At 38.6% G+C, this 25,793-nt stretch overlaps 1 protein-coding gene across 10 annotated transcripts in view; it reads left to right on the forward strand.

Moving 5' to 3' along the window:
• Window positions 1-25,793, forward strand: part of GTDC1 (glycosyltransferase like domain containing 1) — a 453,744-nt gene that overhangs the window by 381,837 nt on the left and 46,114 nt on the right. For 7 of the 10 annotated variants that reach the window (XM_030801478.1, XM_030801477.1, XM_030801482.1 and 4 more), the window contains 3 exons: window positions 1,523-1,593; window positions 2,295-2,386; window positions 7,243-9,441. In XM_030801478.1, coding sequence (XP_030657338.1) covers window positions 1,523-1,593; window positions 2,295-2,386; window positions 7,243-7,326 — 247 coding nt within the window. In that variant the 3' untranslated portion in view covers window positions 7,327-9,441. Of the gene's footprint in view, window positions 1-1,522; window positions 1,594-2,294; window positions 2,387-7,242; window positions 9,442-24,997; window positions 25,078-25,793 lie in introns of those variants that run through there. The other 3 variants (XM_030801481.1, XM_030801480.1, XM_030801483.1) reach the window with 2 other exon arrangements.

The raw sequence follows: 25,793 nt of genomic DNA on the forward strand, positions 1-25,793 counted from the left end.
GCACTCTCTGAAATGCCTATGACTTCACTCTTTTGATTTTATGTAATTATAAGAGAATGTTCATATGTATTTGCTTTTCGATTGGCACAGCATTTAAAAACTGAATGTCTTCAGATAAAGTGCATATTTTCTTTTGGTCCATAAAGAATATCACTGGTTTATAAACTCAAAACTTTTCTAAGTGTTTTATAATACAGTCACAGTGTAGTTTATAGCTGTGCTTATAATAAGAATCTCTATGTGTACCCTATGTATCAAAAAATATTAGGTATTAGTTTGCATTCTGAAATTAATAATTGGTAACCAGAACCTGTGCCTTCCCACTAGATTATTTTGTAACTTCTATCAGTTCTCAAGCAAAACTTTGAACTAAGTATTTTTCCAAAATTTGCAGCTCAAAGTAAATACTTTTCATTTAATTTCAGTTAACATAGGAAAATAGAGAAAACATCACCCACTTAAGAACAGCTAAAGTTTCATGCACTTCCTCACTGTAAATACACAAGGTAAACACTGACATGACTTCAGAATACTCTTGGGTTGAAAAAAATCTGCAGTTCAAAATAAATTTCCCCTTTGGTCTACATTTTGGATGCAATTCAAAGTTTCTCCTAAAATAAACATATTTTAAAGGGTGTTTTGAATTTCACTGCATAATTTCTAGCCAACAGAAATGACAGTGGTATCTTTAAAGTTGATTATATGTCAGATCAATAGCTATTATGCAGGGCTAACACAGAAGGAAGATGCAATACCTTCCTTCTGCTTAACCCTTCTACTGTGACGTGAAGAAAAACTTCCCATAGGTGGGTCCATGGGGAAATCCTCTCACGAAGTGAAACTTTCGTGTTTGTTTGTTTAATAATACAAGCATTCTTTGCTGATAAAATGGAAAGGGAGCTGAATTTTTAGTCAAGAAGGCAAAATGTTCATTAAAGTAATCTTCATGAGAGTTTTTCAACAAAAGGGGGAAGAGTTTTACACTCTGCATAATAACAAATTGTTTTGAAGCATGAGCTTAAAATGAAAACGCCCCATTACAACAGATTGTAAATTTTTTTTCTGATGCTTTTAAAAGTGCCTCAATCTTTTCTACAGCGACAGTGCTAAAGTTAAGTATTTGCTATTTTATTTAAACATTTTTGAAAAATGAACATTCTGAGGCTTTTCAGCATTATTAAGAAAAGCTGTCCATACTTTACCATGTTGTTACATGTGTTTATCTGCTGATTATAAAATGTGTTAAACAGTATTTTAAAAACAAAAAAAAATGCAGAGCTGCGCTTTGATTAATTCAGTGAACAAAACATATGCTGTTGGTTCTGTTCTATGAAATTCATATATGATCAATAAAATCTTTTAAAAGAGCAACTTTGGCTTTTAGAATTATACTGCCGACCATGTTTTTTGTCCCAGTTAACTCTGGGCTCATTCTGTTAACTTAGGCAAACAAAACCACTTTCTGGCTATGATGGTAATGTCTTTTTAATATATTCTTATCCTCTTTCTAAAATTTTTCTAGGTTGGAAGCTGTGTACTGTGGGTGTTACCCACTTTGTCCTAAAGATTTGGTTTATCCCGAAATATTTCCAGGTAGCTGCTTTAATGTGCATTCATCTTTATTGAGATTTAATATATGATTCATGCTAAATTAGAAAGTTTGAAAATAAACTTAGGCAGGAGCAATTGTTTATTTGGCAAGTCAACATGTTAGTGTTAAGGAAAATTTTATGTGTTTTAATACATTAGAGTAAGCTTATATTTACCATCTGTTCTTTTAAGATAACAAAAAAGCAAGTTTTCAAATAACATTCTTCATTGTTAGCATACACATCCCATAATGATGGATTTTTATAAGCAGGTCAGTGTTGCTGCAATTGCTTACAGATTTTTTTTAATGATACACACAGAGAAAAATCAGGGACTGAAAGTCACACCAAATTATTTAAACAATCGACTAGTTAATAATATGCAACTGTTGTACGGGTACATACGGCTATAGTACCAGTTCTTTGAAAAAATTCTCATCACTAAATGTATCACATATGCATTGTGTTACATTAGAATAATGTATTTTAATCACCCAAAGGAGATGTCTAAACAGCACAACTACACAGTCTTATTTAGCATTAAACATCCTTGTGAGCTGAGGTAACCTTATAAAATCATGCTTAAATAATGTAAAACACGAGGCGGCACAGAGCAATATGCATTTTTAATTAGTAAAGTGACTAATATCGAGTGTGTGCTTTGAGGTTTTTGTCTCATTAAAAATGTATCTGTTTTTCCTGCAGCTGAATATCTGTATTCTACACCTGAACAGCTTTCAAAAAGGCTCCAGAATTTCTGCAAGAGACCAGATATTGTAAGAAAACATCTCTATAAGGTAGTTATTGAGAAGAGATTTACATGGTATAAATGCCATATTGAAGTACAAAGAAAAATCTTAAAAAAAAAAAAACATTTAATTAACATACTAATGTTTAAAGGAAACATGCTAGGGAGGGATATTAGTTGTTACACTAACAAGGATTAATTAAACTGGATGCCAGTTGTATTAACCTAGGTCTTATGAAATACGTGCACTTAATGCACGGTACATGCTTTTTTTTAAATTTATTGTTTTCTAAGATGACTGTCCTTTACATTTAGCCCCTAGAGGCTTATAAAAATGAACCTGGATTAATGTAACTCATTAGTTTAAAAGGAAGTAAAGGAAAGATTCTACAATTATACTAATGAGGATAAGCCTTTCTTCCCATCATAATGAAATCTTTAGTCCTCAAAAATTCAGGTGAATGACATTAGTGAAGTTTGGTGTTCATTTTTGAACTACTTGAAAGGTGATTTTTAAGAATTGAATATTTCTCGTGTCCAGTTTAATAGAAATGACATAAAAAATCCTGTTTCTTTAGAATAAGAATGTCAGTCTCATCTCTGAATGGCAAAGGGAAAATAGTGTAAACAGCATCATCATTCACTACCCTCGTTCGTTATCTTCTTTTATTTGAATCAAGAATTTTACATTGTTGAAATAACAACACAAAGAGGCCCTACTAAAAGTCTAAGTAATTGAACTAGGATAAATCTGCTTTATGAGTTTTGAAGGTGGCTCTAGGCCATGAGTAATATACCTTTTTATATTCTTCGAATGTAGCATCTTCATTTTACATAAATCCAGTATAGTTTACAATCTAGCAGTTTTATAATCTAACATATTTTAATTTTCCTATGTTAATATGTAACCTTCTACATGAAATACAGTTCTCTGCCTTTTTTTTTCTCCTTTCCCTGTTCGTAGCCTAAAATACATATTTACATAGTGATACATCAAAACATGACTTTGTTTCTACAGGAAACAGTTAAACTTCAAGAAAAAGAGAGAGAACCAAAAATGCAATTTAACACCCAATTTCAAGCTCATTATCTTTCATTGTCTATTAACTTGGCAATGGTTCAGAAGGTAGCTCATAATAGTTTAAAATGCTGACTGAACAGTTCCAGCTTCAGTATTACTCCTTGAGTCAATAGTATTGTATTGTATACATGGGAAGCTCCACAGAGAAAACAGTTGTTCAAGATTTACCTCAATATTTCCTAATTTTTAAAGTTCAGCAGTAGTTTTGTTTGTATGAAATATCAATCAAATAGTTTCCCATGTGATAGACTGTCAAAATATGCAGATAATGAAAATCGAGGAAATACAAGTATTAGTACAAATGAATTAATTTTCTATATATGACACAAAGCTATTTTCAGTGAGTTCTCTGTCAGATTATTGATTTTTTCCCTCTTTGGATGAATTTTTGGTAAAGTATTTATAAATGTGTTTCCACCATCAAAATGTATCAGTCTGTAACACTGCTTAACCCTGTTATTCTGCATCTGCAAATTTTAAACCTCTGTAAATTTTTAACCATTTCAAAAGTCACTGCAACAAGTTGCCTCTAGTAAGAAAAGAAAGCAGATGTCCAGTTGAAATATTTTCATTCAGCTACTGCCATAACATAGCTATAATTATTTATTTTACAAACAGCTTCTGAAAAAAAGAATGGCAGCTTAGTGGTATGTTGTTAATATACCAAATTGTTCCTCACACAGCTTAAATGACAGTCTATATCTTAAATGTTATTTCATTAAGCTATTACATGTTAGTACTTAAATATATTTTAGTTTGTACACCATACAAACCTGCATCTCAAAGTTTTATAAATTAGTAATTCATGCAAAAGCATTTATAAGAGCTTATTTATATAATTCATTTTTAAGCATTGTCTACCATGGATTTTTCTCTCATAAATCTTTAACACATTTTCACATTTGCCTTCATCCATAGTGCTTAGTGATATTGTCTAAAAATTAATTTCAAAAATTAATAAATTAGTCTAAAATTTTCAGTAATCAGGAGCTTTATGATACAATTATTAGGAAAAACTGGCATGTTGCAAGGTATAGAGTTAAAAGCACAGGAAGGACCACAGATTTAGTTTGTGTGCTGTTTTAGGATTTAAAGCCAAAACAGGAAAAAAAAAAAAAATGCCTTCTAAACCTTTACAATAAGGATACAACAAGTTATTGTAATTTTTTATCTTGTGTTTTATAAATAGACACATTTTCAGGTAACATTTGCTTTTACTAAATACTAGAGAATTAGCATTTTAGCTTTTACCTACTTTTCTTATGCAGTCGGAAAGGATCTTTTGTGAGTACTGTGAAAAGAATGTTGGGAGTTATTTTTAGATTTATTTCATTGGACAGTGCTGTTTTGCTTTTATAAAACATATGCTTCTAAGATCTGAAAGGATAGAATGTCACTGAATTCTTTAATTTGTTCCTTTTACATTTTTACACCTTACTCTTTTTTTGTTGTTAAAAGTTTACATTTTAAAATCATTTCAACTTCTTATCATATAGAGTTCACTTTAGGATAGGATTTTTCATATGGATTCACACTTAGAAATTTAATGACTAGAATAAGGCTACTAACACTTGGCTTTCTTCTCACATCAGACATTATACTTTCAATATGAGTGAGAGTTTGGGGTATAACTTGAAGCAGGATTTGAAACAGAATGCTAGTAAGTGAAAAGCAGAAACGGAATTTACTTTTTTTCTTAAAGTGACTCCTTCTATCACAGAACACTTGTGTCCATGACTTCCCACCTGAAATAGTTTCAGACCTGAAATATTTAAATTCCTCATTTGCATGTATGTGTGTACTCGCTCAGTCTCTTTCTCTCTTACACACACACACACACACACACACACTTGCCTTAGGATTGTTAGAGAAATTCAATACATGCAAAAATTAAATGTTCCTTAATAATTTTAAAAAACCTAAAACCATTTTTCATAATTTAGGAAAATATAAAACCACGTCTTACAAAGTTGATGTCTACAGTTGAGTCATTGACTGTAAACTTGTATTGTCGAGACATGTACTTTTTCAGGTCAGGCAGATGCACTGGACGCATACTTCTCACAGAGATCAAATAGGGAGCTCTTTGATGACTCCTAAGCCTAACTTGAACACAAGTTTCTAGAAGTAATCATAAAAGAATCAGCTAAGGATTGACTCCTTAAACTAACAATAGTTTTTCCTTTCTAACCCAAGCAAATCTAATACTGTGAAGTTGTGTTTTTTTGGCCTCACTTTTATTATACCATGTGAATTTACTTATGGAAAATTCTCAACAATTATTTGAGATTAGTATTTCATGCTTTTAGAGAACCCTAATCATTATATTTTTAAATGCTGTTGAAAGACATTTTATAGCTATTCCCTCGTTACCAGTATTGAAATGAATATAAGAGTACAAATAGGGCAGTTGTGTAAGGTAGACATCATCCAGACTGACAGAAGAGATTTTCATTCCCGTCCTATTTTTCATTTACTTTTATTTATAAATTGAATGGTATTCTCTGGTTTAAAAAGAGAGAGAGATGCCATTCTTGCTTTTTGAGAGTGACTTGTAGTTTCTTAAGATTTTTCAGGTGATAGCTCCTGATTTTTTTGTTTTCCTCTTCAAGTTCTTCAACACTGACAAAACTTTTATAATCTTCTATTATTTGGAAGAGAGAATAATTTTTAGAGTTCTGCCGGAAACTAATTCCAAACAATAATTAAGCTTACAATTCACACTCATTGCCCAGAAAAGCCATTTGTGGTTATCTTGATTATGTCAAGCTATATGTACCTGAACCACAGCCAAGCTACTTTGTATCCTTCAAGAAACTGGTCACCTTATAGTCCCCTTTTAATTTGAGCTTAAGCTCTAGATTTGAATAAGGTGTTGCTCACTAGTTTTAATACTGCTCTGGAGTCCTTACTTTTTCCTTAAACATGAAAACTTAAATGTTTATGACGTTCTAAGAACTTCAAAAAGCTCTCAACTGCACCAGCACAATTAAGGCAAATTCTCAGTCTCAGTCTGTCACTCTTTCTCTCTCTCCCTCCTCTGCCTTTCCCTCCCTTCCCTTTCTTCTTCCCTCTCTCCCTTCCTTCCTTCCTCACCTCCTCCCTCAATTTCATTTGGTCTGGCTTTCCTTTGATTTGTCTAAATAAAATAAAATAAAAGGAAAAAGCCTTTTAGCATCACAGATATGCTTTGGCTGATTAAGATCAGTTAGAGGTTTCGTCCTTCTCTGCTACTCATTTGCAACCTGATTCTAGGTGATTTTCTTGGCCTCTATGTGATTCATCTGTAAACCTGGAAGAATTATTTTTGAATATCAGTTTACCCCTGAGGTACTGCTATAATGAAATAATGAATATAAACCTGTTGTAAATATGAAGCACTTTTTAAATTTCACGTAATAGTAATGGCATTTATCTTTGTGTCTTCATCATTTAAAAGTAAAATTCACGGCAGAAACTTGTACGTACAGTGTTATGTGTCTTGTGTTTATATAAGTTAAAAGTTGGATGATGAACTTCCATCATCCAACTATGAATGGTTGTCATTCATAACATAAACCAAGAAATATGTATGCAGCAGAATATACCCATTTGCAGAAAACAGTAGCCTTCTTCTCTGGTTGGAAATACAACGACACTTTAAACCAATCAGAAACTGAGATTTCCTGAGGTGATGAAACTCAAGAACCATTTACTTGGTGGCTTTTTGAAATGTAATTGACGTAAGTGATGCAGATTTGCAATATAAATTTTCAGCATACTTTCATCTTTTAGTCATCAATGCTCTTCACTTCTTTCTCTTCTCTCCCTCCTCCTCGTTTCAGGGTGAAATCGCTCCGTTTTCTTGGGCAGCCCTACATGGTAAATTCAGGTCTCTGCTTACAACAGAACCTAGGGAAGATTTGTGACAGATGGGGCTAAGTCACAAACTTGCAGCCTAAGGCAGAATCCGAAGAACTTTCCAGAGTGTGCCCATATTTACCTGATCAGAGAGAAAAGAAAATCTGCAGAGGAAGCTGAGCCTGGCTGCTTGTCATAGCTGACACAGAGCCATCTGCCACAAACCTGTGGCGGCTTCAGATCTCCAATCCCTGCCACCACCCCAACTCAAATTAAATACAGATTCCTAGAGACGTTATGATGGTTACACATGTCCTCGGCATCACATGTAGGAGACTGTTCAAAAAAAATATGTGGCCTGTTGTATAACCGCACTCATGTATCCCATATGTGGTGCCACATTGAATTTCCGGTTGAATCCGTTTTTATCCTTTGTACTGGATGACATGGTGCCTGAATTCTTTCTTTTCGCCGACACGATGGCAGCCAAACTGCAGCTTCAAACGCTCACACTTGGCTGGGTTTCTACCTAGGTTGCCAGGTTATCATCGGAGCCTTCTTGTGTCCTCAAAGGGCCACGAGGCCTGAAAGGAGGATCAGAATGCTTTGGGACTAATTGGGCAGCCATCGCAGAATTGTTTGTGGGCAAAGGGCTGCTTTAGCACTTTTCTTTTAGCAAATTAATGACTCTCAGGCACAGGGGGTTTTAAGTGAAGGTATTAATAAGAGGTCTGGCAGGTATTCCCATGATTCACAGAGTTACATTTGCATTTAATTAATCTTAAAGAAAGTTGCAAGATAAACAGCTGTAATTCGGACAAACATGACAAACACAGTGAAGCCAACTATCCCATAAAATGAACACTGACATACTTGTTTTAATTTTTTTCCCAGGGTAAAAATAGAGAAATCAAAATACTCCTAACAAAACCAGTAATTTCGATAGAAATATTTCTCCAAAATACTTGCATCCACCTACAAATATAACCTTTTCAAGATAAATTGCTTATGATTCCAATAGTCAAACTGCTGTGTTTGTTGATGTAAAGATGTTTTGAATGGCTAGATGGTAAAATAAATTTTTAATAAAGTACCCACTGCAATTTTTAATTAATATATTCATTTACGTATAGATGTATACGTCTACCTATGTGTTTCTCACTGAACGTTTTCCTTGTGACAGAGACAACGAATACAATTGTTTCTTTTCCGGATGAACAAGGATCTGTTTTGCAAATGTTTGTAAGATATTATGACATTTCCAAGATTTTCTTTGCATTCTGGAAAGCAGGAGGTAAACATTTGTAGTCATTAAGGTAAAGTCTGTTGATAAACCATCTTCTGTTTACTGACAGGTAAATTGTAACTTTCCCTAGCTTTTGAATGAGTAACTTCTATACACCACAGAGTGAGTGAGGCACAGCCAGGGAAAGGTGGCTAGACAAGGGGCAAGCCAGGCTTTCTAGCTTCTGGAAGGATCGAGTGGCCTAGCAGGCATCTAAGATAGAGAAAGCAATGATTCGGAAGTCCGGTAGGGCCCATTTGACAGGTAGCAAAATCAAAAGCACGAAATAGATCAAGACAAAGCCCTTGGGAGAGAGGCAGTATTGCAGATCCAAGAAAGCAGCTCAGAGTCTATGAGCCCTGGGAATTTAAAAGCCAGAAGAGTAAGAAGCAGAAACAAGAAGCTCCATCTGAACAGACTCCTCTCTCCAACCTTTATGAGACCCACAGTGTGTGATGGGCCACCACAGCACTGGCTTCTAGACTTTTACAGGGAAGCCAGTGAACAAATTACCTCCTCACCCAGAAAACAAAGAGCTCAGGAACTATTTTGGAAGTTCCTTCCAGTCTAAGACTATGGAACTCAGAATCTAGCAGGTGTGTTCCTTTGGATAGCAAAACTAAAGATATAAATATGAATAAGAAATTCTTTGCCACTTCTCCTGGGCAAGGTTATACTTTATGCCATCTACTGAGATAAACCAGACAAGTCAGTTTGCTTCTGTCAGTTGCCGTGTCACAGATGACATCTTCTCAAAATAATATTATCTCACAGCCAGGAAATAGCGCTTCGTTTACTGTGTTTTTCTATCCTGAAAATAAATGGGCTTATGCTTCATAGTGGCTAAGATACTCTACACACAACTAGTTAGTACCCATAGATCTTTTCTCACTGATAGGAAAACAAAAAAGCATTAAACACCTTTCAGAGGGTACATCTGAAACGTTTACGTATTTTCCTGATTTAGGCAAATATAATATTGAAAGTTACCCGTATGTAGGCATTTTTTCTACACTCACGAACGCAAATCAAATTTTGCCGTTAGCTGTGGCCGACATTCCTTCCAGGACAAAAACTGACATTAGGCCGAGTGCAGTGGCACACACCTGTAATCCCAGCACTTTGGGAGGCCGAGACGGGTGGATCATGAGGTCAGGAGATAGAGACCATCCTAGCTAACACGGTGAAACCCCATCTCTACTAAAAATACAAAAAATTAGCCGGGTGTGGTGGCGGGCACCTGTAGTCCCAGCTACTCGGGAGGCTGAGGCAGGAGAATGGCATGAACCTGGGAGGCGGAGCTTGCAATGAGCCGAGATTGTGCCACTGCACTCCAGCCTGGGCAATAGAGCGAGACTCCATCTCAAAAAATAAATAAATAAATTTAAAATAAATTTTAAAAAAACTTACATTAAAGGTGTCACTTATTTGTGTGATGCTGAGATTTGGAATTTAAAAAAAAAATTATAAAGACTGTAATGTCAGAGTTGCTACTGGTTCACGTAAGCAATAAAAAGTTTTGTAAATTGTAATTCTTAACATTTAAAAATATGTAGGAGCGTGTGTGTGCACGCGCACACGCATGCTTCTCAACACCCATGACCTGGTGGAATGGAGTGTTATTAAATAAGTTAATCAGTATTTTGTTGAAATCTCAGCAGATAATTGGTACTACACGTTGACTCATTAATTCAGTTTCCCTTATCAACCACCTCCATCATTTATTGTTTTGAGTATGTTTAATGGAAAACTTAGTCTTTCGATTGTTTTTTCTTTTAAAATAAAATCAATTTTAATTTTAAATGTCTTTAAAAGTCCATCCATTATCAAGACTTTGACACAGTGTCTTGAAATACAGCTCACCCTAAACTTAATCTGTTTCTGGCTAGATGTTTCTAGAACAAATAGGGCACGTGGTTCTTAACCTTCTCGTTTATACTGTGTTGATCGGAAATAGATGCAAATACCTGTTTAAAAATGCTCCTGGTTTAATAAGCCTCCTTCAAATACAGTTAAGTTTAAATGCCCTGCTCCTGTTCTCAGTCCTTCAGACATCAATATGGCAGGCAGAATCCATAAGTCAATGGAAACTTAGCCATAGAGGGCTGCAGAGATTAATTTCAACACCTTGAAATGCATCTGGAAGCAAAGATTTCATTTTATATTGAAGGTGTTAATTATATTTGATATTTTTAAAAGTAAAATCTGTTTTTGAGAAAGCATCTGCTACCCAGAAATATTATGAGCCACAAAAGAAATTTCACTGAAGTCTCAAGATACTTTCTGTGGATGATAGAATCAGTTTTCAAACGATAGTCCATGCTGTCTTTTAATGCTGACATACACTGTGAGTCTTACTCTTCTATTGACTATTGACCCAGCTGCCTTTCTTTTTCAGTGGAAAATTTGGGACTATGTAATATTAGATCTTATGTTTAACAATGAAGACAGTATATTATAAACCACTGACTTGAACATGTTTCATTTTAAAATTTGAATTGTGACACAGACAACTAATGCTCCTATCCTATGCCCTCTCTTCAAAGCTATTCATTAAAATATAACTGGGGAAGTTTGAAAAACATGCGAGCAATTCTACATGCTGCTCAAAGATGCAGACGTGTGATTAAAGTACAGTATTACAGAAAACCTGGGAATTAACCAAACTTACAATAATGGTCACGTCAGCGGGGCCATGGCAGAGAAAAAAAGGACATAGAAGTAGGGAGAGGTGCATTCGTTGCATGATGAAAAGTCTGTTTCTTAAGCTGGGTCATGATACACAAAGGCTTCTTGCCACTCTTTGTGACATTTCACGTGTCTTCAGTGTATTTATTGCATATACCTTTTGATAGGAGATATAAATACTTTGGGAAGCATGCTACTAGTTTTGCTATCAGGCTATCCTTAACATTTCTTGGTTTCCTCAATTATTGATTGAGTCAGAAAACCGCTTGCCTCAGACAGTGATAGAAACTACTCTACTGCCAGTGTTGCTTGAGAAGACTTTCCTCTGCTTAACAGGAGCCAGGGGCTTCACCTCAACCCCCATGCTGTGGAGAAAGTCAGACTCAACTGGCCACAGGTTCCTGTTTCTTGGGGCCGCTGATCACCATTTCTAACAGATGCCTGTGGCATTGCAAGCACAAGATGGAAAACTATAGCTCTAAACTCCCTTCTGAAGGGTAAGGAAAGGAAGATGAAGGCAGATGTTAAATGAGCCCAGTCTTTTTCATCTCAAACAATTCAGAGCTGCCCGTTAGAGCACAAGAGCTCTCTGAGCTCCCAACCACACTGCCCACTCCCCATAGTGTTGCCTCTCCCCTTTCCTCTTTAAGACGCAGGAGCGAATCGTGGTCTTTGTGCTTTCATTGCAATCTATCCCAGGGTAAGAGTTCTCCCTGGTATCTGTGGGATGCCCTCGCTGCATGTGAGGCACAAATGGCTTCAGGGACCAGGATCCTCACTCACTCTGCAGTCCATTTTTTTAAATTGGAATTTGGGATTGGTTTCTTCAGGTGTCCCACCATCATCTATCATTATCTGAGTTATTCCGTATCCTCTCCCAACCCCAAGGAGAGGATCCTAATTGTTTTTATAAACTGATAGAAGGAATTGGTGATTCTTGGAAGATAATTTTAAATGGTTATATTACTTTCCTATTAGTTGCTGCATTTAAATAGCAGACCTAACGTGGGGTGTGAGAAGATGTGACCCCTAGGAATATTGGTATGACCTTTCTCAAGCAATTTGAAGTCCTATAGGTCTGAAAATTTAATGTCTTCAATATCATTTCACAGATGAGAAAATTAAGGCACATATAGTGACATATTTAGGAGCTGAAGTGTGTTGCAGAAACAAAGTTTTTTTGTATAAGCCTTTCCCTACATGGGATGTTATCATTGTCACCTATGTGCCTTTCAGGAAGCACCAAGTGCAGTGTGCATGACTCAGTTGGACCCCTAGTTCCCTTCTATTTCTCTCTCCAGCTGGCAGGAGACAGCAAAGGACAGTGGAGGTGATTATTTTGTGGCCAACATTTCTGCCGTTAAAAGGGACATAAGAGACTGTGCAGTATGGCCAAATTTGTTTTTTTTTTTTTGAGAGGGAGTCTCACTCTGTTGCCCAGGCTGGAGTGCAGTGGCACCATCTCAGCTCACCGCAAGCTCCACCTGCCGGGTTCACGCCATTCTCCTGCCTCAGCCTCCCGAGTAGCTGGGACTACAGGCTAATTTTTTGTATTTTTAGTAGAGACGGGGTTTCACTGTGTTAGCCAGGATGGTCTGAATCTCCTGACCTCGTGATCCACCCGTCTCGGCCTCCCAAAGTGCTGGGATTACAGGTGTGAGCCACTATGCCCAGAGTATGGCCAATATTTTAAGTGTTTTTATTATTGCTCTGGTTCTCCCTTTAGGGAGGCATTCAGTGAGTATACCCCATCTGTCACAGGCCCCCACCACTCCCTGTGGTCTTACACTCTGCTGAATTCATACATTTAGGTAACTTCCCTGGCCCTCCTGAGAGGCACTTATTTTTGTAACCTCCTGTATTTGAGATGTAGGAAAGTGGGGCCTGAGGAGAAGTTGACTTGCCTTGGGTCCCACAGTGGTACAGGCAGATCTAGAACTCACATTTTCCAGCGCTCTTTCAGTAGGCTGTGGTTGAGCAGTAGCCAAGACCACCTCTTCAAGAAGGGAAAAACATTTGTCTTCTCATCTCTTTCTCCTCTTTCTTCCTTCTGCCTCTCACTGTAAGAAGAAATGTGTTAATAAGTTGCTAATACCTTACTCTAGGTGTATTTCATGTTACACCAGCCAGTACTTGTATTCTCAATGACCATAGGGAGAGGAATGCAGAAGAATTGATTTCTGTACTAAAAGTTCAGACTCTGTGGCACTTGTGATATTTCTGGACAACTGACTCTTCTCTGTTGCCTTTCGAATCACACAGTGGCAAAGCTGCTCACCCATGTATGTATAAAGCTGACCCTTCATCCGATAGGCAGCCCCCAGTGTCTCCCCACACAGGGCGGAAGAGCAGAGGGAGCAGGTGGCAATGTGGCAGCACCTTGAACTGTGCATCACTGGGCCTGCTCCCCCTCATCCCAAAGCAATAACCCAGAAATTACATCCTGAGACTTACTTCCTCAGAAAGAAAAGGAAGGGGAGGGATATCTTAAAAAGGAGAAACTTCTAATATGGTATTAGACTGTAATTCATAGGGAAATTTATGCCTGAGATATGAATTTCTGAAAATAAGGGGCTTTTTTGGAAGGGAAACACTGACACATCCTTAATTATAGAGTAATAAATACCAATGGTATATTATCTTTCGATATTTCCTTACACAGATATCAAAGCACGCAGCTGTTTTTGAAAACTGATAATCAAGTACAATATAAGTATATTACATCTTGCACTTACAACACACCCTTCAACTAAGCAGCATCATGGAGCACTTAACGGCGAGAAACAGAGCTGCTCATAGTAGAAACCTAACTGAACAAATTAGCTTTGAATTGTAACTTAAGAATCGTAGTCAAACCGAAGCGTCTGTCCTTGCCAGGAAAGGCATTCCAAAGGCAGGGAGCATGCCAAGGAAAAAGCCTTTGCTTCAGGATTATGGAGACAGTTCTGAAAAGCCAGCATAACTTAATGATCAATCAGAAAAATATAGAGCAGTAACTACACAACTGAAGGATGCATAAAAATTGTACAAAGCGTTAATAGTGGAATGGGGAGGTAGGATGGGATTTTACGAGCAAGTATTAAGCTCTTGGAAAGCTTCATTTGTTGCCCTCAATCCACACAGCAGAAAGAAAGAGAAAGAGACAAACTTGGGCAAAAAAAAGTATGTGGACAAATGTGGGGGGTAGAAAAGGAAATGAAGGTTAAGCAAGGCCAATATGATTCAGAAGAAAAGGGAGGGAGGGAAGTATAAGGAGCCAGCTGTAATTACTGAATGTGACATTAAGAAGAGCTGAAATTGAGAGGGGGAGGTCTTGAGTATTTTACTAAGTGGATTAATGCCCTCTTCCTCGGGTGTCTGAAGTTGCAGATTTTAATTTATTTGGTGCAGGGATTTATTACAGAATTCTTAATGGGTGGGGAGATAAACAGGGACAATTATAAACTCTTAAGAAGTAGAAAAGAGGACCATATAATACTTTCTATAAATTTAACTGTAATAAACAGGGTTTCAAGCTATGGACAAAGGTAGTCAAAAAAAGCATTTAGTCCATGATAATAGGACTAAAAGAGAAATAAGAGGGATGTCCAAAAAACTTAAAGACCAAAACAAAGAAAGAAAAACCCACATAGATGTGTGAAGCCAAGGATTTTGAATGACTTGGGAGCTAGTTTTATTGCCGCTCTCCTTTCTCCACCCATTAAAAAAAATAAATCATAACTCTGGCATTTAAAAACCTACTCATGAACATCATTTATTAATATAAACTTAATCCTGTGCTATTCTTTGGTGGGTGGTAAGAACGTGAACTAACAACAACTGGACTAGAACGATGGCAACAGGATGATCCACTCAAACACAGGAAAGTTGTAAGAAAAAGAAAAACTCCTAATCTGCTCTTTCACCTTACTTATTTTACAGAAGGAGAAATCCAAAAAGGGGAGAGCATGTGGCTAAACCACAGAAAGACTAGATGCCTAAAGGAAAAATTTTAAAGTTTTCCTAAATAGGTATTAGAAGGGGAAGGGGGATGTAAAGCTTGTGTGATTTACATCATTTTGTTAATCTGCTAATCTACTTCCCTGGAAGGTGAGAAAGAGTGTTGTCTGCCTTCTACAACTGAAGAGACTGGGGCAGAAACTTAATTATGTTCTTATCCCTGTGTATACCTGGCTGTCATCTGGCTGGCAACTAGTCCACAAACTATTGGTTCAGGCATTTGCCTGGCAATAATGTTAGCCATCATTTAAATTGTTAAATATGGATCAGAAGATCTTTAAGAGTTACTGATATGCAGCTACTAATACTGGATGCAAATAGTACTATTTGGGGTGTGGGTAAATCATTTGACTGGAACCACATTAAAAAAAAGGACTTGGAAATTTTATTTTTGAAATGCTGTTGGGGAGATGGCATTGATGAAAAAAATGTAATTGAAAATGGAAAAAAACATCATCTACAAAGAGTAAGATGGGTAAAAATGACTAAGCAAAGAAGCCTTGTCACCTTCGACCTGATGCTTCATTGTATCAGAAGAAAGTGAACAGATTGCTAACAAAGAGACAACCCCTTCTAATTTCCAAAACTGGCCCAGCAACAAGAGGGAGAAAATACAGAAGAGTGCACTGCGTGGTGGCTCAGGGTGATCCTTTAATTTGAGTGTTAAAAATGAGGGCACAGACCTAGAGGTTTTTAATGGTCCGCGGGTGGACTTTAGATTCTGGACACTCCTCCACCTTCTATGGAGAATTCGGGACACGGTGGAGTTTAACCAGTATCTTAAATCCCAGGGACAGGGTGGAGATTGCTTTGTGATCCTGATTAATTAAAAGGAAAGAAATCAAAGCAGACATCTCTCCTTTTTCCATGTGAGCCGCAGAGCCATGGAGGGGAACTTGTGCTCTCTGGTGCTTGCAGCTATGTTCCCTGGCTTTCATCGGCTTGGCTTTTCCCCTTGTATTTCTAATGCTGTGATACCAGGCCAATAAAATAGAATCTACAAAATTGCAAAACAAAATTGTGTGTGTGTGTGCATTAGAATTTTACTGAAGATAATTGCAACACTTTAAGCACAAAATTTTTAACTTAAAATGTGTGAGTAATGAAGTTTTAAGAAGCAAAATGTGCTCAAGCGGAGTATTTGTAGTTCCTTTTTTGTAAGAGGTTCCCCAGACCTCTGGGTGCATCAGCAAACTGTCCTCCTACACGATGGAGCGTGCAGCTGCGATTTGGCCCCGGGCACCACCTATCCAGAGTCACTACCTAATGCATTTTACATTTGCACACATTGTCAAGGGGTGGGGGGCAGCTAAGAAGGGGCCTCCCCCCTACCCCCCAGCGTTCTGTTTCCTTTTGTCACGGCCGTCAGCTGACACATGGAAAATGTGTACGGTTTTGTTTGCCTTTAATCTGTAATTAAGGATCCCTTGTCTGGGGCTTGCTACCTCTTTTCTTTCTGCCTCCCTGCCGCTCGGGTGTTCCGCCCTCGGTCAGGTCTGGCCTGGCGCACCGCAGCCTGGGGGCTCGGGGTCGCCGGGCGGAGAAGCAGGCAGTGGGGAGGCAGAGGGCGCAGGGACCTCCGCGGAGCCAGGCGCTCGCCTGCCGAGAGAGCGCACGCCCCGGCACGCCGGCCCCGGCTCGCCCGAGCCCCCGACCAGCTAGTGCCTTGCGCCGGGGCAGCTGCGCCCGCGTTGCCCAGAGCGGGTCGCCTTGCCGCGCGTCCGCTCCCTCCACACCGCGGCGCCTGAGCGGCCAGCGAGCCCGAGCTCCGGTCTACGGCGGCGCCCGCCCTCGACGCCTAGTTCAGTCTCATCCAGAGCGGTGGGGGGAGTTTTCTGCACCTTTCAGGCGCAGAAACATGTGGAGGGACGGGGGAGGACGTTGAGGTCACGAAGTCATCACCCACTCCTCTCGGCTGCGTGGGCGCTGCGGGAGCGCAGAGCCGGAGCACCAGGGGCTCGTCCCAGGGCGCGGGCCCCGCCAGCCCCCGGCGCTCCCACCCGCGCGCACTCCCTCGCACACCCGCGCTGGCACGCGCACCCTGGCGCGCGAACACCCTGCCACGCGCGCGGTGTCACGCACACACACCGGCACGCACCCGCCACGCGCGCGCCGACGCTCCCAGGCTGGCACACGCACACGCGGTGGGGACCCACTCCTGCCCGGGTTTGGCTGCGCCGGGCTCGCGTGCTCTCTCTCGGGCACCCCCGGGAAAGGAGCGCAGCTCGATGGGCCGTCACCCTGTGCTTTGTGCGTCTGAGGATTTCATTGAACTCGGTTCCCTGAGTCCGCCAGGCTCAGTCCTCAGCGAGGGAATACGATGAAGACGCACTAAGCAAAACCAGAAACACCGATGCCTACTACCTTTTTAAAAAACGTAACTTGCCCCCAGCAATCCCGGGAAGGGGAGTGGGGATGGGCACGGAGACTCTCCGAAAGGGATTTTATCCACACAGTTTAGAATAACTCGTCTCTGGTATGTTCGGATACGTGATTTAAATCTCATCCCCCGGACGCTTTCTTTTTCACTTCACACCTGTATATTGAAATACAAACCTCATTTCTCCTCCTCACCACCAACTGGTTATTTAGGAGGAGTGGAGAAGAGGAGTTAAGCAATATTGGGGCAGGAGAATATTTAGAAGCATTACATTGATTTGTCACTCATTTGCTCTGATTAAGTTTTTGAAAACTTGGGAAAATATTCCTATTTTGAAGCTTGTATTTTGTTAAAAACCTCCCTCACACTGCCGTGATTTATCATTATTTATCTGAGTATACACATGTATGTATAGGAGAAAAGGAATGCTGATCCTTCCTGATTTCAGCAGTTCCGTTTTCCTTTCTATCCATGTGGTTTTAGGATAATTTTCTCCCTCTTTCTCACCAATAGAGATATTATAGTATGCAAAAGCAGGGCACACCTGTGACCAAATACAAGAAACGTTAGCCTGGAGTGTTTGCGAATACTCCTTGTCATCTATCGCTCAAGATTTACCCCCTCGGATTTGAAATATTCCCCAAACTGGTTTAAAGGTGTGAGCGGGTGGGTTAACACGTGAGAGCAGTTCAAAAGTAAAGCGAGGTTGGGAGAGGGTGGCCTACATAAACCTACTCTTGGAAGGCTGAACAAGAACGCATGGGAAGTGCATTAAGAAGAGACTGTAAACAATGATAATCAGGGCTTTCAAAAATCATAAAACGGATTGAAATATCTGATTCATTATTTATTCATCACAGCGCAACTTTGCAAATCTGAGAATAGTGTTTGGAAACCAAGTGCCTTCTATTTAGTACATCAAATCAGCAGATGGGTCTCCCTTCCAAACTGTGGCTAAAGGGTTAAAGCTATAATTTTAGAAAAGAATCTCAGGAAATGACACTCAGATCTAATATATTTCCTTTTCTTTCTGGCAATAATATCCCCCAAAGAATAAATAGATACTTATTGATATCATGATAATGTTTCTCATTCTGAGTACAAGTGTCAGACTGATTCCCGTTTGTGTAAGTGTTTTTAAAACTGCGAGGACACTTTCGCTACTCCGAAAGCTGACGAGCCAATGAAGGGGAGCTTCTTTTAACTCCATAATAGCAGGTTGCATAGTAAATGAACACTGATGGTCAAATAGCCAATTATGGTATAAATATCCGTTGTTTACAGAGAGGTGTTAAATGAGCCTTGGAGTACAAGGTATTAGGCCGATCTATGCTACAATTTGTTCTTCAACCCATTATGTCTTCCCTTTAAAAGGCCAGTGCCATTGTAGGTAGTATGCACACAGAACATACTTCTCTATGTTGATTTTAGTTTGCTTTATTTCGATGCACACTGTTGTTTACTTTTTAAAATTTAAATAAATGTCAGCATTGTATAATTTCTATGTTAACAAAGCAGTGAGCAAAATCCCTTGTATGTTTATAAAATATTATTGTTTAATTCACATAGTTTAGAAATTCCAAATGTTGAGAATAGGAAGGAGGCCAAATACCATCTGTTTATAACTATGATGCATCGTAATATGTGTACTTTTAAAAGGAGTTTGGTCAATCATGCCACTATTTTATCTGCTCGGAATATGTTGGAGATTTAAAATGTAATTTACAGGATTACTTTTAGTGCGTTGCATCCAACTGTGAGTTGTAAAGAAATCGGTCTCTTCTGTTTTTCTCAAATTAATCATGTAGCAGCCCCAATTAATGGGGGCTGTTAAACGTGTCGCTTTTTGCTTAGCTCCAGAATTCTTCTAACTTTGGCTCAGTCCACCTTCTTGATGCTGATAAAAACTCCAAGGACAAATGAAACAAAACACTCCTAGCTGTGTCTTTCTGCCAGGAGATAGTCACTAAGAATGGGAGGCAGGATATGGTAGCTAATAATTAGCTAACATCAGCCCTGAGAAATTACCTGTGAAATACCCTTTGGTACTGAATTGAAAAACATTTGACACTCCATGTTTTAAAATAGTATTTTCTTGTCCCTGAGACTTCTGATTTAACTTACCTTTTATTTCAAAGGCATCTAATTGCATACCATATAACAAAGGGAGTATACTTACTTGCAGTAGATGAACAGGTTTTTGTTTTTAGTTACAAACTCAAGTTATTCAGTTAAGAACTCTCCCTTGCTTTGCAAATCAGGGAATCTCAGCAACTGGGCCTTCAATTCCAGGCAGCCATAGTTTTGAATCCAGAGGTGGTTTTAGAGTGTCACACCATGGGGTCTCTTTTTCAAGAAGGAGGAAGTGAAGATGAGCTCAGATGTCTTGAAAAAGGTTTGAAAGCTGTGATAAAAACACTTATTAGCAAATGATGGTTGCTTGATTGATTTTTTAGCAAGGTAGAATCAGGAAAAAGCTACATCTTGAAATGCTTTTATAAACACATGCAGAAATATGAAAACAAACTCCCAATAAACTGGGCATGTTCTGGATGTTTTACTTCTCAGTTGAGTGTTCAATGAAAAAATGGTGCTGTATAAAGTGGTTTCTCTGTACTATTTAGCAATATCTGTTTTCTCAAACATTTTAGTTTTAGCAGCTTCATCTAAAATTGTACCAACCTAGATTATGTACTCATACGTAATTAAGAACATTAAGAATACCTTCTCTAAGTAAACAAACTGACCCATTATACTTTTTTTTTTTTTCAATCTAAATGTTATATTTTGAAAGTCTATTTGTTTTCTTTCTGGTCAGATTTTTTTCCCCAAAAAATGAATCCATTGGCTTTTTATGTTTTCAAGATATGCTTAAGCTTGTTTTTCTTTGGGTTACAATAAGAAAATGCCAGACTCCTTTTTCCTATGTAATTGCTCAAGTGTGTACAGAGTATAAGAGCGAATCCAAAAAATAATAATAATGTTAGGGATAAAGAGGAAGGAGATTGGAGAAAGTGGAGGGGGAAGGGAGGTAAGAATAGCAGAAGATATAACTGGGATAAAAGAGGTTTATCAGACAAAGCTTTCTAAATTGCTTGGAGGGGATAAGACATAGTCATTACAAGCATCATCATTTCCAAATAAAACCCAGATTTTTGCATTCAGATATTAAACAGCTAGGGGAAACTTTTAAGTAAACCTTTCTGATACATGTGAACTAGTTTTTTCATTCAAGCCCAGCATTCTTAAGTGAAGCAAGTACTCAAAGATATCCATATTCCCATCGTGGGAGACAGAGAAGAAGTAGAGGCATTTTCCGTGTTTAAGGCCCTTACAATATAGAAATAAGCCATAAATACATAAAATGAACAAGACTATGTATAATGCACTCTTATATTTTGCCTATTGTAAGTGCAAAAATAATGATGATTTTAAATGGAGGAATTATTCAGACATGCTTTCCTACTGATACTTTATCTAGCAGTTCATTTCTAGGCAAGTTGAACAAGGCTTAAAATGAATAAACTCTTCGGAACTCCTCTAGTCTAATAAATTGCAGTAGATAATCAAGATTGAAATTGGCATGTAGGTATGCATATCATGTTCCCTTTAGAACCGACTTAGAGCCATAGCAGTGACCCACGGTGTGCACATAAGTCGTTGCTATAGTCATGTTATCTTGGCAGCCAAATCATTTTATAAAATATACTTTAATAAGTTACTATTGAGCCCTGAAGTAAAGCCATATAACTTAACCATTACTGAGTGGGCATTTATAGGTGTTATATTTAAATCGGATAAAAGATAAAAGAAAGGAATTAAGAGTAAGAAAAATGTATGGGAAACTATTTGCTTCTTGCGATTAATCTAAAGCATGCCAGAAGTATCTTTTCATTTTGCTTTTTATGAAGAATTATTGACCCTAAGAAAAGTCATCTGAGGACTGCAAGTAAACAAACAATAAAAACAACAACAACAAAAATATTGCTTTTTTAAGGAGAGAATACAGAAAGTAGTAAACTCATGCATTTTAAACATTAAGAAGAAAAGACATAAAATTTAATACACACAATAAATAATAAATATTCTTCAGTTTCATCTGATGGCTAATGAAGGGAAAAGCTCATGTGGAAAATTTGGAAAGAGAGATGAATGGAACAAGGTAATTAACTCTTCGCTCCTTTAGCCATAGAAAAGAGAGAGTAGAGTAAGATTTCTTTTAAGTTTAGATCTGCAGCAACCACAGAGATCAAATCGGCCTCTACAAAATAAATAAAAGGATTCCCACTAGCTCTCCAACTCAAGCTCCAGTCTCGTTGTTGGCTCCCCACCCCCCCGACCTTGGTGCCCCAAAAATCTCAGGCCCTGGAGTCTTTACTCTTTGATGGAATTGTTGCCTCTATTCAGAGATCAGCAGCAACTGGGTTCTTGCCTCATTCTCTTGGACCTTCTACTGATGGAATCTGCCATCTGGTATTCACTCTATTATACTTGGGTAGCTCTTTATAATTTAAGATGCACTTCTTCATCTGTCCTCTGATTTAGTCTTTAGAATGCCCTTGTGACATAGATAAACCATAGCTTTCGTCACAAATGTCAGAAGGAGCAACTCAAAATCATACTGCTAGGACGTTGCAGAACTGGGACCAGATGTGATAGCACATGGCACCCAGTGTGTTCCTTCCCCTTAGACTGGGTTTCATACTTTGCTCTTCATTTGGATTGTGAGTATGTGAATACATTACAATTACCGTCTTTGTACTGGGTGGGGAGAAGAAGGAAAAGAGAAGGAGCTAAAGGGAGAAAGAAAGGAAAGAAAAGAAATCTCTTCGGGCTTTTCTGTGAAGTGGAGAAGGGTTAAGTCTTAAGTTTTTAAATAACTCCCTCTCTGCTTACCAAGATTAGTCAGGAGGGAAGCACTTCCTAAAATTTGTAACCAGGAAAGGAAAAATGAATTCCAAAGCTATCATGGAGCAGTGTGCTTTAACAGATAGAAATCTGAAGTCGATAATCCATTGCCAGAGCTCCTTAATGGATTCTGGGATATGCATGAGTTGGCCACAAGCTGGATTTGGAATAAAAGGTGAAGAGCAACTCTGCTTAAGAAATGAATAGGAATTTGGGAAGACTGAAGAAAAAAAAAACCTTGTAGAGAGGAAAAGAAAATGGTCACAGAATAGAAGGACATAAGCAAGGACTTAAAAGTAACATATCCAGCAGCAACCCGTAGTGGGATAGAATGGATTATTACATGCTTTTTATTCAAGGGATGGATTATACTCTGCTTTAAGCTTGTGGCCCAATGTCATCTCTACCTATAATCCCAAGCTTCCACTGAAAGCCAGCTACACTAAAACTCGCTTGCTTTAGTTCCACATTTGGGGAACGAAGGTACAGGGAGGGTGGACAAAGGTGACACTGTGGAAGAAATGATTTAAAATAAAGACAAGGCCAGGTGTGGTGGCTGACTCCTGTAATCTCAGCACTTTGAGAGGCCGGGGTGGGAGGATCACCTGAGGCCAGAAGTTTGAGACCAGCCTGGGCAGCATAGTGAGACCCTATCTGTACAAAAATCTTTAAAAATTAGCTGTGGTGGCATGTGCCTGTCATTCTAGCTACTTGGGAGGCTGAAGTGGGAGGATCACTTGAGTCCAGGAATTCAAGATTGCAGTGAGCTATGACTGCACCACTGCATTCTAGCCAAGGCAACAGAGCAAGACCCTATCTCTAAAAAATGAAATATAATAAAGACAGAGAATGTTATGGAAGTGGAAAATAGGGACAGGAGATAATTAGGAGAAATGGAAGCCCTCTGAGGATGAACGCTAAGACAGAAGGAAACCCATAATGCAGGAGGTCTTGGAGAAAACCAGGCAGCTGAGCGTTGATGTTGTGGACACTTGGACATTTTTGGCTATTCAACATCTACCCATCCTTCTGTCAGAATCTGAAATTCTATGTGAGGAAATAATTACTTCTTTCTTTCTTTTTTTTTTTTTTGAGACGGAGTCTCGCTCTGTTGCCCAGACTGAAGTGTGGTGGTGCGATCTCAGCTCACTGCAAGCTCCGCCTCTCAGGTTCACGCCATTCTCCTGCCTCAGCCTCCCGAGTAGCTGGGACTACAGGCGCCCGCCACCGCACCCGGCTAATTTTTTTGTATTTTTAGTAGAGACGGGGTTTCACCGTGGTCTCGATCTCCTGACCTCATGATCCGCCCACCTCAGCCTCCCAAAGTGCTGGGATTACAAGTGTGAGCCACCGCGCCTGGCCCCGGAAATAATTATTTCTTACTGATATTATCAATCCTGGAAATGGAATCTTGCCTTGAAGAGAGGAACAAAAAGACAACGTCTGTATTCCAGTCCTTCCTGCATTTTCAGACTATTTCCACCAAAAAATGGCGGGTGTTTCCTAACCTCCGTAGCTACTGGGGTTTCTATCAGTCCCAAGCTCAAAAGTCCAGCCTCCCTCCCTTTGATATTGTTCTCTATCCACTAGGATTCTGTCAGGTGCAGAAAACCGAAGGCCCTGGCTCAACTGACTTGTTCACCAAGGAAAAATTATTTCAGATAGCAAGAAGGATGGATGTAGAGTGGCTGCATCTTTCCACTCTCTCATCCTGACATGTTAGCCTTTCTTCAGCTGACCCCTTATGGTCACAAGAAGGCTGCAGCAATACACCCATCACATCCTCACCATATATCTATTTCCAGATGCAGGAGAGGGTTTTTTGGTTTTTGTTTTTGTTTTCTTGTCTCTCTGTAGTCAAGAAGAGTTTCCAGAATCCCCCACATAACCTCATTGCATCATGTTTGCATAAACCGGCAGGGGGAATGGGAATTGGATCTATCAATTAGACCCTAACCCTGAGCCATATAGGGGTAGAGGGATGAATAGACCATGAAAAGAATTAGAATGAAGTTCACAAAGACAGAAGAGAGGAAATGACTATTTGGTAGCTAATCCATACTGCTACTTCTCCCAATAAATACATTCATGTCTAGTTTAGTCAGATGGAGTTTTTGTAGTTTGCAAATAATTCAAATTAATATCCGTAGTTATAGCTACTACTGAGATGACTGAGATTATTTAAATTTTAGATAACTTTTGATAGAGATATAATTTGCTTTTACTGTCAAAGTTATTTTTTGCTTTTTTAACTTATTCATTTAATGTATGTGAAAAGATGGCTTGGATTTTAGAAATATAATCTTTTTACTCTTCTAGATGCCTAGCATATATTGGCCATAACAAATTTTTTCAATAGTAAGTTTCTAAATATGTTTAACGTCGTACTTTGACATTTATTCATGTGTTCTTTTTTTGTTCATTCTGTAATTCATATAGTCATTAACTTCTTCTTTGTTTATTCAAAAATTATTATTAGGTACCTGATATGTACGTGGAAGACATTGGATTAGAAAGAAAAAAAAGAATGTTAAAACATTTGTGGAACCTCGAATGAAGGTACATTTATTTTCACTTTATAACATTTTTAAAAGGGGAGCAATGGGACAAAAATGAGGAACCTGTGGATGTTTCCAGCCTTCTCTTCTTGCTAACAAATTTCCCTGCTTTGCCTGCTTGGTGTTCTCCATTCTTTTTGTGCTGAGGTGAGTCTTGCCTTGACAGACAAGTTCTTTTTGGGCTTTAGGGATGAGAATAGGGAGGAAAGGGAGAAAGAACAAAAGTTCAAAAGATTAAATTTGGAGGAGGAGGTTATCTTGACGTGAGAGTGGAATTTGAAGACAGATATAAAGGAGAAGAAGCAGCTGCTGTGTGTGAACCACTAGTTGGGGGAGGCAGAGGGGGATTTTTAAGAATAGCTATGGACTCTGTGCCCTTCATAGTGTTCAAGAAAATAAATGAAGGACTTGAGTCACGTTGAAATTATTTTTAGTTGCTGCACTGCGGTGGGGTTTTTTTTATTTGTTGTTTTAATCATGATGTTGTTCATATGGGTTATTACTTTGTAGTATCCAGGGCTCTATTGGATTGCAAGTGACAGAAATTAACTCACACTATTCAGGCATTAAATTTGGCTTATGTGTTGAAAAGTCCTAGGAGATGATCTTTGGGAATATGAGGACCTAGTGCTCAAGCACCATACTCGCTGTCCCTTTCTCTCTCACCCTTTCTGTCTCTCTCTCCCTTTCTCTCTCTCTCTTTCTCTCTCTCCATTT

The sequence above is a fragment of the Nomascus leucogenys genome, chromosome 20 (assembly GCF_006542625.1).
Source record: "Nomascus leucogenys isolate Asia chromosome 20, Asia_NLE_v1, whole genome shotgun sequence".
In the NCBI taxonomy this organism is placed as follows: domain Eukaryota; kingdom Metazoa; phylum Chordata; class Mammalia; order Primates; family Hylobatidae; genus Nomascus; species Nomascus leucogenys.